At 34.8% G+C, this 12789-nt stretch overlaps 1 protein-coding gene across 24 annotated transcripts in view; it reads left to right on the top strand.

Annotated features, from left to right (window-relative positions):
- CAMK2D (calcium/calmodulin dependent protein kinase II delta) overlaps positions 1-12502 on the top strand; it is a 309946-nt gene extending 297444 nt beyond the window's left edge. For 18 of the 24 annotated variants that reach the window (XM_074396636.1, XM_074396634.1, XM_074396635.1 and 15 more), the window contains 4 exons: positions 4562-4656; positions 7224-7452; positions 8976-9071; positions 10373-12502. In XM_074396636.1, the coding sequence (XP_074252737.1) occupies positions 4562-4656; positions 7224-7452; positions 8976-9042 (391 nt within the window). In that variant the 3' untranslated portion in view covers positions 9043-9071; positions 10373-12502. Of the gene's footprint in view, positions 1-4561; positions 4657-7223; positions 7457-8975; positions 9072-10372 lie in introns of those variants that run through there. The other 6 variants (XM_074396647.1, XM_074396640.1, XM_074396644.1 and 3 more) reach the window with 2 other exon arrangements.
- Positions 12503-12789: the final 287 nt, after the last annotated feature.

The following is a 12789-nucleotide window of genomic DNA, read 5'->3' as shown; positions in this document are numbered from 1 at the left end:
AGACATCATCACATCACTGTATTCTAGCCGGCATGACAGAGTGAGACTGTGTCTCAGAAAAAAAAAAAAAAGAAAGAAAGAAAAAAAGATTTCACAGAGAGAAGACTTGACTTCTGATCCAACAATTGGAGATTTCTTTGTAAATATGCAGATGTATAACCACTCCCACATCACACATCACACACACATAAGTTCAGATGAGAAAAGGGCATTCTAGGCAGAGCAATTCATGTGAACAAAAACACAAAAAAATAGGAAAGGACATAAAATGTGCATTTCAGCTTTAGAAATGCCTTCCCTTGCAGTTCTGCAGAAGTTCTGGGGCAGAGAAGGAGATGAGGAGGTGACCTGAGGCAGCCTTCTCTCTTCAATCAGTACAGCTCAACTTTATCTGCATCTCTTTTATATGTTTGTATCTTAAGGAAAACGTGACTTGAAGAATGGGTTCTAATGCTTATTTAAAGTTTATAAACTCCTGGATCATAGGAACTATGAAAGAAATTACTTTGCTGAAGTAAAAATAAAGCATTCAATTTAAATAGGGCCTTTTTACACCATACAACGAATGAGTTCCACTCCAGTGAAAGGCTTAAATGCAAAACAGAGATTGAATCTGATCTCTGGCTAGACAGATCCAAAAGCTGAAGAAATAATTGTTAATGAGAATGTAATATGATTATACCTAAATAGGTAAAACATGTCTACTTTAATTAAAAATCCAAGAATAAAAGTAAGAGACAAACTTAGAAAAACATTTGCAAAACATGTATCAAAAGTTAATTTTTTATATTGCGTGAATATGATTGAAAAGTAGAAAAATAGATAAAGGACATGATTTATTATCAGAGGAGGAAATATAAATAACAAGTAAACTAATAAAGGCATGTTTATGTTTACTAATTAAGTATATGCAAACTTCAATGTAAGAGCCTCTTCTGCCTGTAAAATCTGCAGAGATACAAACTCTTTTGACAGCCGGCAAGGTACAGATACTGCAGGACAGTTTGACTTTCCTGCACCATGGATGAAACATAAATGGGTGCTAACTTTCAAGATAGTGGTGGCAACAGGGATGGAGGAATTATTAATATGTTTTATTACATAATCTGTTATATACATGAAAGCTTTTATAAAGGCTCATTTTACTGTAATACTCTAATTCTACTTATAAGAATTTAACATGAGTATAAATTTTTTATGTAAAACATGGACAAAAATTTGTGAATGAAGATATATACTGAAGCAAAATATGTAATAGTGAAAAATTAGAAACAATGTATATGCCCAACAGTATGGTTATCATTAAGTCATCTCGGTACAGTGGTTATGTTGAGTTTCTCACGATCTGGAAAAATGTGATGTTTTTACTGAATATTAAGGAAGACATAAAAGAGTATTTACACACTTATTCCAGCTACAGAAGTGAAAAATATTAAAAATGGAATGAAATATGCCAAATTAGATTTTTAAAAGAAAAAGAAAAGTTACCTCTGAGAGGTAAAATTATGTGTGAATTTATTTCCTGCTTTTTTATTATTCCCAAGTTTTACATAAGTAGGTATTACTTTTATCTTTAGTTATAAATAAATACCAAATATAAAATATGGAAGAGATTAGCTAAATGTAAGAATGAAACTAAATAAGGAGCTTCTTATAAATTAAATGTGTGTGCATATATGTATAAACAGATCCAGATGCATGTGTTTGAGTGTATCACTTTTTTATCATGACCTCAGAAGGCCTACTTGGAATAAAAGAAATAGTTTTTTAAAATGGAGTTAAAAACAACAGTCTGTTTTCAGAGACAGTGATTTCCTATTAAGCAATTATTTATAGCTGTGCCATAGAACCTGCTTTTTAAAAATCTTTATTGCTGTTATATCCTTGTTAGATACATATGATTCTCCAAAGAATAAGAATATTCTTTTTTAAAAATATCTTTTTTGTGGAAGGATAAAAAGTTTGTATTTGTTGTTGTTAAAAAGAGAAGAAGAAGTTGCCTGTGAGAGGTAAAATTGTGTGTGTTTTTTTCTAAGTTTTTCCTACTTCTTTTCTATTCTTTCTAAATTTTATATAAACAGATACTATTTTTATATAGAGAACAATTATAGCCAGGCAAAAGTATGTATTTTCTATTTTCTCAGACAGTTTTAAATAGGGTATTTTAAATAATGCTAAACCTTGGGATCACATCAGTTGACTAATATCTTTGCCTATGGAGACCTATAATCTGGCCTGATTTTGTACTTTCTAGCTAGAGCTAATCCAACAGGACTTCCATTTGAGAGCTTTTGGGATGGTAGAATGTACTGGTGTAGTCCTGTCAGCTGGTCCTTAGAACACATGTTCAGATCACACACACCCACATGTCACATGGCAGCTTTGTGAATCTTGCATTAATCTAAAGCCTTTTATAGGGTGGATGGATGATAGATAGATAGATAATTGATAGGTAGATAGATACATAGTTAGATAGACAGATAGACAGATTTTCAAATATATTGACTCTTTTCATGGCTGGGTAAAAGGATCCATCACGGCACAGTTATTCCTAAATTATGTTAGTACTGATGTAAGCTAGTAAGAAATTTTGGTTCACTGATAATGAAAACTAAAAACCATATTTATAGAGGAAGTAATAGCCTCTGGCAGAATAAATTCTTGTTACCATAGGAACACTGTTCTTCCCATTTTGCTTCTTAGAAAGAGACTATATATATTTGATTTTAAGCTTAAGAATGCCTGCCCAGCAGGCAGTCTGAAGTGAAGGTTGTAATCCTTGCCTCCGCCATCTTTAAGGTACAAAAGATATCCACTGTGATTTCTACTTTTTAAAAGTATTCTTTAAATAGCACCAGTTCCACATTCTATAAACTGTACTGTACTTTGAGGAATTACAGTAAGTTAGACTTTAGAAAGGTGTATTTCTACTGAATGAGAAATTTTGCCCCCCAAATGGGGAATTTCTCTATGAAATTATATGTGTCCCCATCCACTGTATTACCATTTGGGGCAAATTAATAAACAGTCCAAACTCCTTTGATCTGTACTCCATTTGATCTACCTTGTGAACTCCTACTCATTCTTCAAATCCAGATCTTGTCACCGTCTCTGAGAAGCCTACCCTGATCACCACAGGCCCAAAGGAAATATTTTCGTCTCTACATTTCCAGGGGCCTTACACACATAACACAGTGACCCTGCTTTCCACATCAAACAACCAGCCATCATTTTCCAAATGTACTTGCATTTTCACAGCAGCAGACCATTGCACTTGCTGCCCTCCCACTGCCCACCACCTCCCACACACCTGGAGAACTCTTACTCATTCTTCAAAACCCAGCTCACACTTTCTTCCTCTATTAAACCTTTCCTGTTCACTGTCTATTAGTAATCTGTTTTTTGAATGCTTTGCATTTCTATCTATTCTAGTATGGATTATTATATTGTATTTCTTGTTTTGAAGAATATCTGCCACATAGTAGGTGTTCAACAATTCTTTATGGATTAAATAAATTTCTCCAAAGAAAGCTCATTAATTTTTCCTGAATATTTAAAATTGTGTACCCTTTTATTGAATCATACTCTTAGGATTAAGAAAGAAAACCAATATGTGCATTTGAACCTCCTATTGATTTTATTTTAAAAGTAAAATAAACTTAAACACAAACTGCATAAGTCTTATGGACATTGCCAGGAGGTATAGGGTGTGATACTTTATTTCAAGCCAAATGTAATGTACATGTTTGACATGAATGTAGAAGATGTGGTCCATCAAAAAATTATTCCATGGCTAAGCACGGTGGCCCACCCCTATAATACCACACTTTGGGAGGTCAAGGTGGGAGAATCACTTGTGCCTAGGAGTTCGAGACCAGCCTGGACAACATAAGGAAGCGCCATCTCTACTAAAAATAAAAGTCAATTAACCTAGTGTGGTATTGCACACCAATAGTCCCAACTACTGGGGAGGCTGAGGCAGGAGGATTGTTTTGAGTATGGAAGGTTGAGGCTACAGTGAGCTATGATTGCACCACTTACAACCCAGCCTGGGCAACAGAGGAAGACCCTGTCTCAAAAAAAAAAAAAAAAAAAAAAATTATTCCAGAAGTATGTAATTTCAGAACCAAAGATAGGTTTATAGGATTTGGAGAGTGTCTTAAACTTAGACTATTGGACTATAGGAGAGCATAAACTTGGACCTGGAGAACATTTTTAAAAAATAATAAACCTTAATCAAGTGTAAAAAACTGGAAAATTCACCTTAAAAATAGAAAAAAAAAAAGCAGAAATTGTAAAAAGGGGCCTGCTAAAATATTGTATATTATCATCTGCTTGAACTGGTTAAATGAATTTGTTCCTATCAGAGTTCTCTGCAAAATGTCTTTTTAGAGTCTGCTCCTCAACACATCTTGCTAAGGTTTGTCATAAAACTTTGTATTTAAGTGTTTTTAGGGGCTGTTTCCTTCAGTGACTGATGAATAAGAATGTTTACATATGAAACAACAAAACACATTAAAGCACCTATTAACTGGTTGTTTTCATTATTTTTCTTTTACAGAAAAATCTGTGACCCAGGCCTTACTGCTTTTGAACCTGAAGCTTTGGGTAATTTAGTGGAAGGGATGGATTTTCACCGATTCTACTTTGAAAATGGTACATTTATTCCTAATTTAATATCATGCCCTTTTTAACCACTCTGAGTTTTTCCCAAATCTGCAGATTCTCTGGCTCTTTTCTGCAGTGAGAGTTTTTACCTTCATCCAGCATTTAAAACCATACAATGTTTTTTTGTATTGAAAATTGAAAAAAAAAAAAATGTCAGGCTTGACTTACAGTTTTGGTGTGTTTTGAAAAATAATGCTTTGTATAAAAATTAATGCTTGCCACGCACAGTGGCTCATGCCTGCAATGCCAGCACTTTGGGATCCCAAGGCAGGTGAATCAGTTGAGGCCAGGAGTTCGAGACCAGCCTCATGAACATGCTGAAACCCCATCTCTACTAAAAATACAGAATTAGCCAGGCATGGTGGCGCACACCTGTAATCTCAGCTACTTGGGAGACCCATGCATGAGAATTGCTTGAACCTGTGAGGTGGAAGTTGCAACGAGCCTAGATCATGAGACAGCAACAAGAGTGAAACTTTGTCTCAAAAAAGAAAAATAATAAGGAATGTTGATTGAATATACTTCATGCAAGTCACAGTTAATATAAGCTATAAATCAATTACCAAAAAAATGTTATTTCAACTTTTCATAAAACTATATATTAAAAAATAGACAGGCACAGTGGTTCATGCCTGTAATCCCAATACTTTAGGAGGCTGAGGTGGGAGGATAGCTTAAGGCCAGAAATCCAAGACCAGTATGAGCAGCATAAGGAGAGCCCATCTCTACACAGAAGCCAGGCATGATGACAAGCACCTTTAGTCCTAGCTACTTGTGAAGCTGAGATGGGAGGATCACTTTGAGCCCAGGATGTTGAGGCTTCAATGAGCTATGATCATGCTACTGTAATCCAGCCTGGGTGACAGAATGAGACCCTGCCTCAAATTATAAAAATAAGGAAAAGAAAAAATAGGAGGAAAACATTTTTTAAAACCACAGCATGCCAAAATATTCAACATAGAAGAGTGCTTTCAAGCATATGTGATGCTTATTTTCAAAGTAAAATGAAAATGAACACGAATAGTGAGATAAATTTTTCAATTCAAATTTTAAGACTTCTTGTAGTTTCAGAAGAAAGAGGCATTTCCAAAGAAGGTGACAAATGGAGTTCATCCTGCAGAAATCCTTGGTCAGGTCATCAAGAAAAATGTAAACCAGGAATTCCCTTTATCCTTCTCTTTTTCCTTATACCTAATGACATTAGACATTACACTGTGTTTGCATATTGCATAAAGTGAATTTATTCCTTTTGTAGAGATCTTTTTGAATTAAAGATGAGATGTATTATAGTAATGACAAGGATAATCACATCTCTTTCAGTAATTATAAGCTTTGATAAGAATATCTGCTGTGGCATGGATTTTCAAGTTAAGATGTGTTGAATGAGTTACTTTTTCTTATATGCATTAGGCATTTACAAACAAAAAGAACTATTTGATAAATTCTCTTAACAAAGTTTCAGTAAATGTCACATTCCCTATATTCCAGCACTATGATAGCATCTCATGTTTCCTCCAACAGACTCTCTATCGACACCATCTGATTCCTAATGAAAGAATTAACCCATTAATATTTTAACCTTTTTCAGCTTGACACTAATATATACATACATACATCATGTTCCATAAATATATATTCTCCATAATGGGGTATTTAGGTGACTCTAATAGCATTTCATATAATCTGAATAGATATTTTCTGAGAATGGAAAGCATGTTTGGATAACAACTAAAAACAATTCAACCTTTTCTAGTGATCTAAGAAAGGAACAGCATCAATAAGTAATGTGTACTAAATCATCCTCATATCTCTTGGTGATTGAATCCTTAGAATTAGTAGCTACTGTCGAAACACCAGAGGCTGGAGACTAGTGAGGGCTACTGAGTCAAAGGAAAGAGCTAGAAGATCAGAATCAGGCTATATGCCAACACAATTTGAATGTTTATCAAATGATCACAAGTGGACTATTATGGAATGAACTCTTAGTATGTGGAGGAGTCAGAGGATGAGATGAGAAACAAGTTCATAGGCTTTATCAAAGGCTAGCACCAGCCTTATTTTGGAGACAGTGATGTCCATACCTGAAACTTGATGTATTTCCCTTGTCCCACATACTTTGCCAGCTAACAAAAACAAACACCACTACAAAATCCCTAGTCAACTGTCCCAGCAGTTCATTTCCGGGAAAGGCAAGAACTGCTTGGCACACCTGGGCCAGGCCTTCTTCACCTCTATTCATATTGTGATTTATGTTTCTAACTACTTTCCATTATAAATTAATATATCTCTACAGGTTTTTCACCCAATCAGAATTTCCAGAGGAGTATATAAATTGCCTGCAAAGGAAATCAGATAAAATAAAGACCGTGTCCACTTCTGATCTTTTGTTGTTTTATACAGTGCCCAGCACCCGATTAGTGCAAATAGTAGATTAATTACCTAATTTGTGAGTGAATAAATGGCATTTCATTTATTGGTCCTACCTGAAGTTATGACTGGTTTTAGTTTCCTTTACATAGGAACTAAATTTTGCTTTTCATGTTTTTCTCTTTCAGCTTTGTCCAAAAGCAATAAACCAATCCACACTATTATTCTAAACCCTCATGTACATCTGGTAGGGGATGATGCTGCCTGCATAGCATATATTAGGCTCACACAGTACATGGATGGCAGTGGAATGCCAAAGACAATGCAGTCAGAAGAGACTCGTGTGTGGCACCGCCGGGATGGAAAGTGGCAGAACGTTCATTTTCATCGCTCGGGGTCACCAACAGTACCCATCAAGTAAATATTTCCAGCTTCTTTGTTAATACACTCATGGTCAGCTCCTTCTACTATGTTGATAGCACGGCATATGTTATTTAATGCTAGTGGTTGGTTACATTGATGGAAATAAATGCCTTCATGGGAAAAGTTTAAGAATCTCTGGAAAGATCAATCAGATCAGCCATTTGTGGGTTGAAACTTGCTATAGACCAGTATATGATAGGTTTAGCTAGGACTAGAGACTACCTTATCAAAATCTCACAGGGGTAATTCCAGGGGATCCATATCATAAGGCAATATATTTGTGACTTCATTTACTCAATTGACAGAGGAAGGGGATATCAGAGGAAAGCATAGAAAGGACTTTCTAAAATGGCCAATATATTATCAGGAGTTTCATTTCATAGATGATCCCCTGGGGCTCAATTACAGATATTAGGAAAAATTTACAGTCAGCATTTAAAAGGCAATTGTTAGGTACTGCAATGTCTTTCTCACCTCACCATTCTACCTCAGATATCTTGTTCGCTTTTCCAGTCAGCGATTAGGTACATATTTATCGTGAATCTCCAAGGTGCTTAATATGTGCCAGATTCAACACAAAGTAAAAGATATTGCTCTCAAAAAACATGTATTCTTGTTTAGCTAATCATTGATTCCAAAGAAAAAAATTGATATAATAAAGTTTATAATCAACTTCAGAATACAGTAAAATTATCTTTTGGAAGTAAAATTAAAGTTTGGAAGTACACTTTGTGTATAGATAGAATTTTGGGCAAAGTCTTAAATGATGAGTAGAATTTAGAGATATAGAAGAAACAAAGGAGGATAGTCCAAGCTAAACGAGCATCAGAAATAAAAGTACACTATCAGGATTTAGTTTAATATGATAGAACATTATTGGTAAGGCAGTCTGGTTACAACTAGACTAAAGAGGAATAATTAAAAATAGGTTTATTGGTAAAGTGGAGTGAGATGAAAACAGTAAGAGTTTAAACTCAGTGTAGAAGTTTGGTCCACTGTTGATCTCTTTCCATATACTCTCACCAGGATTACCTGTTAATATTTGGAATGTGGAATGGGGGTTCATACAAACAGGCATTCAACTCACTCCATAGAATCCATCACGATTTCTTAGTTTGATAACATCCCACAGTGGTTTTCAGAGACCTCTGTGTAGCCCTAATAATTATATATCACTGTTGGATTTGTAAAAAGTGAGTCAACAGGGACAAAAAACAAACCAAGCGATAGGCTGGAATTTATTCCAAAAACAATAGCTATGTAATTAAGAGAAAAACACAAAAGGAATATGAATATAATGAAGACAACTTTTGTGTGTGTGTGTGTGTGTGTTTTTTTTTTTTTACCCCAAACGGCTACAGCACAAATTGATTGACAATTAATATAGAAAGGATTACATTCATACAGTACCCGGGGTTTAGGTTTTTTTGCAATTCCCTGAAGTGTTTATGGGATAGAGCCTATTCAAGATGACTTCATTTTATGCCAGGTGGCTTAAATGGGGCTTCTCTTAATAGGCCACCCTGTATTCCAAATGGGAAAGAAAACTTCTCAGGAGGCACCTCTTTGTGGCAAAACATCTAAGGCCTGAAAACCATTCACATATGGGTCTTGTAAGTAGCATCCTGCTCCGTGATACTTTGTGATTGGAGCTGAATGAAAAGCTGCATGGCTGTTTTTCTTCCTTTGAAGATATTTTCTCTTGCATAATATTGAATGAAAAACATACAAGATCTTTGACAATTCATATCAATTTTGCATGTGCTCTTGAGTCTAACCTTCGGCCCCATTTGGTAGCATAATCCTAATAAGAATTTTTTCCAACATGTGGATTGTGTCACATTAGAATCCCGAAGTTTTCACATCAAAAGTAAATTATATCTGAGTCAATTCAGATAACTCTCAATTATCCAGACTTAATTTACACTAAACTTTAGGATCCTTTAGTGTGTTAACCATTCTTTCAGAAGGTTGCATTTCCTGTAAGCAGCTGGCTGTGGCAAATGTGTAAGTCAATTTGCTGTGTCTGAGTATAACGGTACTTGACCATAAAGACAGGCCACACAAGGAAGTCAAGCTGAAATTTAGAACTCACAAAGTGGGTAATTCCAGAGGATAATTGAAAGTTGACTGTAATTAACTTCAAGTTTTTGTTGTTGTTTTTAACTATTTGTTTCTTAGATTTGGGTTATAAGTATTCAGATAAGTATGGTGCTGTTGTGAATATTTGCCTCATTCAAAGAACTAAACATTTTCAGAGCTTTTAACAAATAGTGCTCTGATGCTTTCAGCAAAGAAGAGCTCCAATTAAAGAGAGTAATCATGTTCTCTACTTTTGAGACTATATTCCCTGTCAAACTGACTTCTAAGTTCAATTTCCCAAGGAACCTAATACTAATAACAAAAGCTAAGGAGGAGTCTATTTCAACAAAAGGATTATATTCATTTACTAATTTGTCGAGTAAACAGGAATGCTTAAGATGTATACTTAGATTTAATAATGTGATTGAAGCCTGTGTCCCTGTCTCTTTATTTTTAGCTTAGCTTTGTGTGAAAAAATAATTAATACTGATTTTCTATTTTAATATTGTCTTTGTGTAACATTGTATTTTTCTTGTAATGATCACAAGCAAACATCTCTTACACATAGTATTTTCTTTTTTTTTTTTTTTTTTGAGATGGAGTTTCGCTCTTGTTACCCAGGCTGGAGTGCAATGGCACGATCTCGGCTCACCGCAACCTCCGCCTCCTGGGTTCAAGCAATTCTCCTGCCTCAGCCTCCTGACATAGTGTTTTCAATCTATTCATTAACCAAGTTATAGAACTGTAGCCTAGTCAAATCTATGGCAAAACAATTTGATGATATTTGGTAAAACAATGTAATTTATTTCTTCCTCCCCCTTTCTCCTTCCAGCTAAATATCAACAGTGCCACTTCTGCATTCTCTGTTCTCAAGGCACCTGGATGGTGACCCTGGGCCGTCCTCTCCTCCTCTTCATGCATGTTTCTGAGTGCATGAAGTTGTGAAGGTCCTACATGTAATGCATATGTGATGCATCATCTTATCATATATTCCTTCCTATACATTGTTTACACTTCAACTACGGGGATGTTCCATGCAAACTTAAATTACTGTTGGCAAAACAATAGGGGGAGATTAGACCAAAAAAAAAAAAATTCACGAAATTCCAAGTACAACTCTTCATCAAGTTTCTCTGTTAATGCCAAGATTTAACAGACTTAAGAACTATTGTTCTCTGAATGACAGTTTGTAAGAGAAATGTAAATTTTTTAGAACTCTTTGCTGTTAATCTGTTTTGGCTTGTTTTTGTTTTTAAAAAATGGTAAAAAAAATTATATATATATATTATATATATAATATAATATATATATATATATACCTTCAGTTTTCTGGTGTGATCCTGGTTAAAATGAATGATTTTTCATTGAAAGTTTTGCTGTTTAACAATTAAAGTGGGTTGGTATGTGGGCAAAAATAGCTTATGAAAGTAGAAGCAGTTGGTTTGCTACCACATAAGGCCATGCTGTTTTTGGTCAAACTGTGTAAACTGGAAAAATGCACATCATTTCTGAGTTTAATCACTTTAGGATATATTCACATTGTTTTCGTGAATTTGCTGAATTGAATTTTTTTTTCCTTAAATCTGCAGTCTCTTCTTTATCCTGTTTCTTTGTTCCTTTTATTTGCTTCCTTTTTTATTTTTCTTTTGTTCCACTCTTTTCTTACTTTTTTTCCTTTTCCTTTTTTGAGGAGGCAGGCTAGTAGTGTGTGAGAAAAGAATGAAAGGGAAATTTACATAATGAAGGTAAAAGGGAAATAAAGGTCTTTTGAAGGTAGCTAAACTAGCACTTTTGATCATCTTCAGGACCCACAAAAAATGTCAAGATTTTAAAGGTATATAATTCTGCTTAAGCTCTTGTTTGGACTTAAGTATCCTAAATATGTTGGAGGTGTTAGAATTGTTTAAACTTAAGATAAAATAAAGTTCCTACTGTGACTGCAATGTCTTACTGATTGGGACAGTTGCCAGGAGGATGCCAAGTTGATAGCAGAGTGTGTTTTATGTAAACACACTCACCTCCATCTTGAGGAATGAGAGGGTCACTTCTGCATCATCACTAGCTAGTTTTCTAGAGTTAGAGAGGCTTACAAATGTTTGCCATTCTCATAAGTGTTTTGAACTTGTTCTTTGTGACTTGTGCTTTTTTAGCTTCTCTCTTGAGTCAGAGTATCATTATCTTCCGTCAAGGAGTTAGGATTTTCCAGTTTAAAGCAAAAAGGGAAATGTCCTAGGTTTTCTTTATGCTTCTCATTTTTCCTTTGTTGATTCAATTCCTGTGATTTTTTTTTCTCTTTCTGGAAATGCTTTACAGTGCATGGAATCTACATCATTGTTATTTTAACGATAGTAATTCACAGTCCTCAGATGCCTATTTTTAAAGCAGAAGCAAAAGAAAAACCAAACAACAAAAACGACCCTTCCTCCTTTCTCTCATCTCACCTTTCTGTGTTGATTACTAAGCATCTTAGATATTATTGCTAGTGGATGTATGGGTAGATGGGTTGAAGCTTTTCTGGTAATTATTACACAATTTAAAACAATATATATTTAAAATAAATATATACAGTAAATATATTGAGCCATGTTAACCTGCCAATGAGATCTGTGAAAAAATAATGGCCTCATTTTTCCCTTTTTAGTTACTTTTACCTTTTTGTGAAGCAGCTATACGTGGCATACATGTATTTAAAGGAAAAAATAGGTGTAGAGTGTGTTTTTTTTTTACACTTTTAACTTAGCATGTGGTGTTGAAGTATTACTGTAGATCAAGTTTGTCTTCCACACTAAGATGTGAGGAAATTGTGATTTGTTCTCTCCGCCACAATTGAATTACACATTTATTATCGTCTATCATTTTGAAACACTGCAGTTTACCATGGGACACTGTATATATTTCTTGCCATAATGGTAAATGGCTGATTGATATATTTAAGAGTTAATAAATTTGTGATTTCTGCTGACAGTGCGTCCATCTTTATTTCTTCAGAAGAGGTACTGTATTTATGCATGCATGGTGCTGGCCACTGTCAAGGGCAGTGTGTCCTACTCTGGTCTTATTTAGTACATAACAATTTGCACTTGGTGAGAATGGCAAGTTAATTGTTCTCTATGAGCAAAACAATGGTGTCTTCTGGGAAAATGTTGCTGAGAACAAGGTAGTTAACAACTAAGACTCCTAAAACCTTGTCTACACTGTACCCTCCAATCCAGCCTTCATGTGGCTGCTATTTTTTAACACAAACCTGAC

This window comes from Saimiri boliviensis, chromosome 3 (assembly GCF_048565385.1).
Source record: "Saimiri boliviensis isolate mSaiBol1 chromosome 3, mSaiBol1.pri, whole genome shotgun sequence".
Taxonomy (NCBI): domain Eukaryota; kingdom Metazoa; phylum Chordata; class Mammalia; order Primates; family Cebidae; genus Saimiri; species Saimiri boliviensis.
The sequence above is the reverse complement of the archived record's forward strand: the minus strand, read 5'-3'. Positions and strand labels throughout refer to the sequence as shown.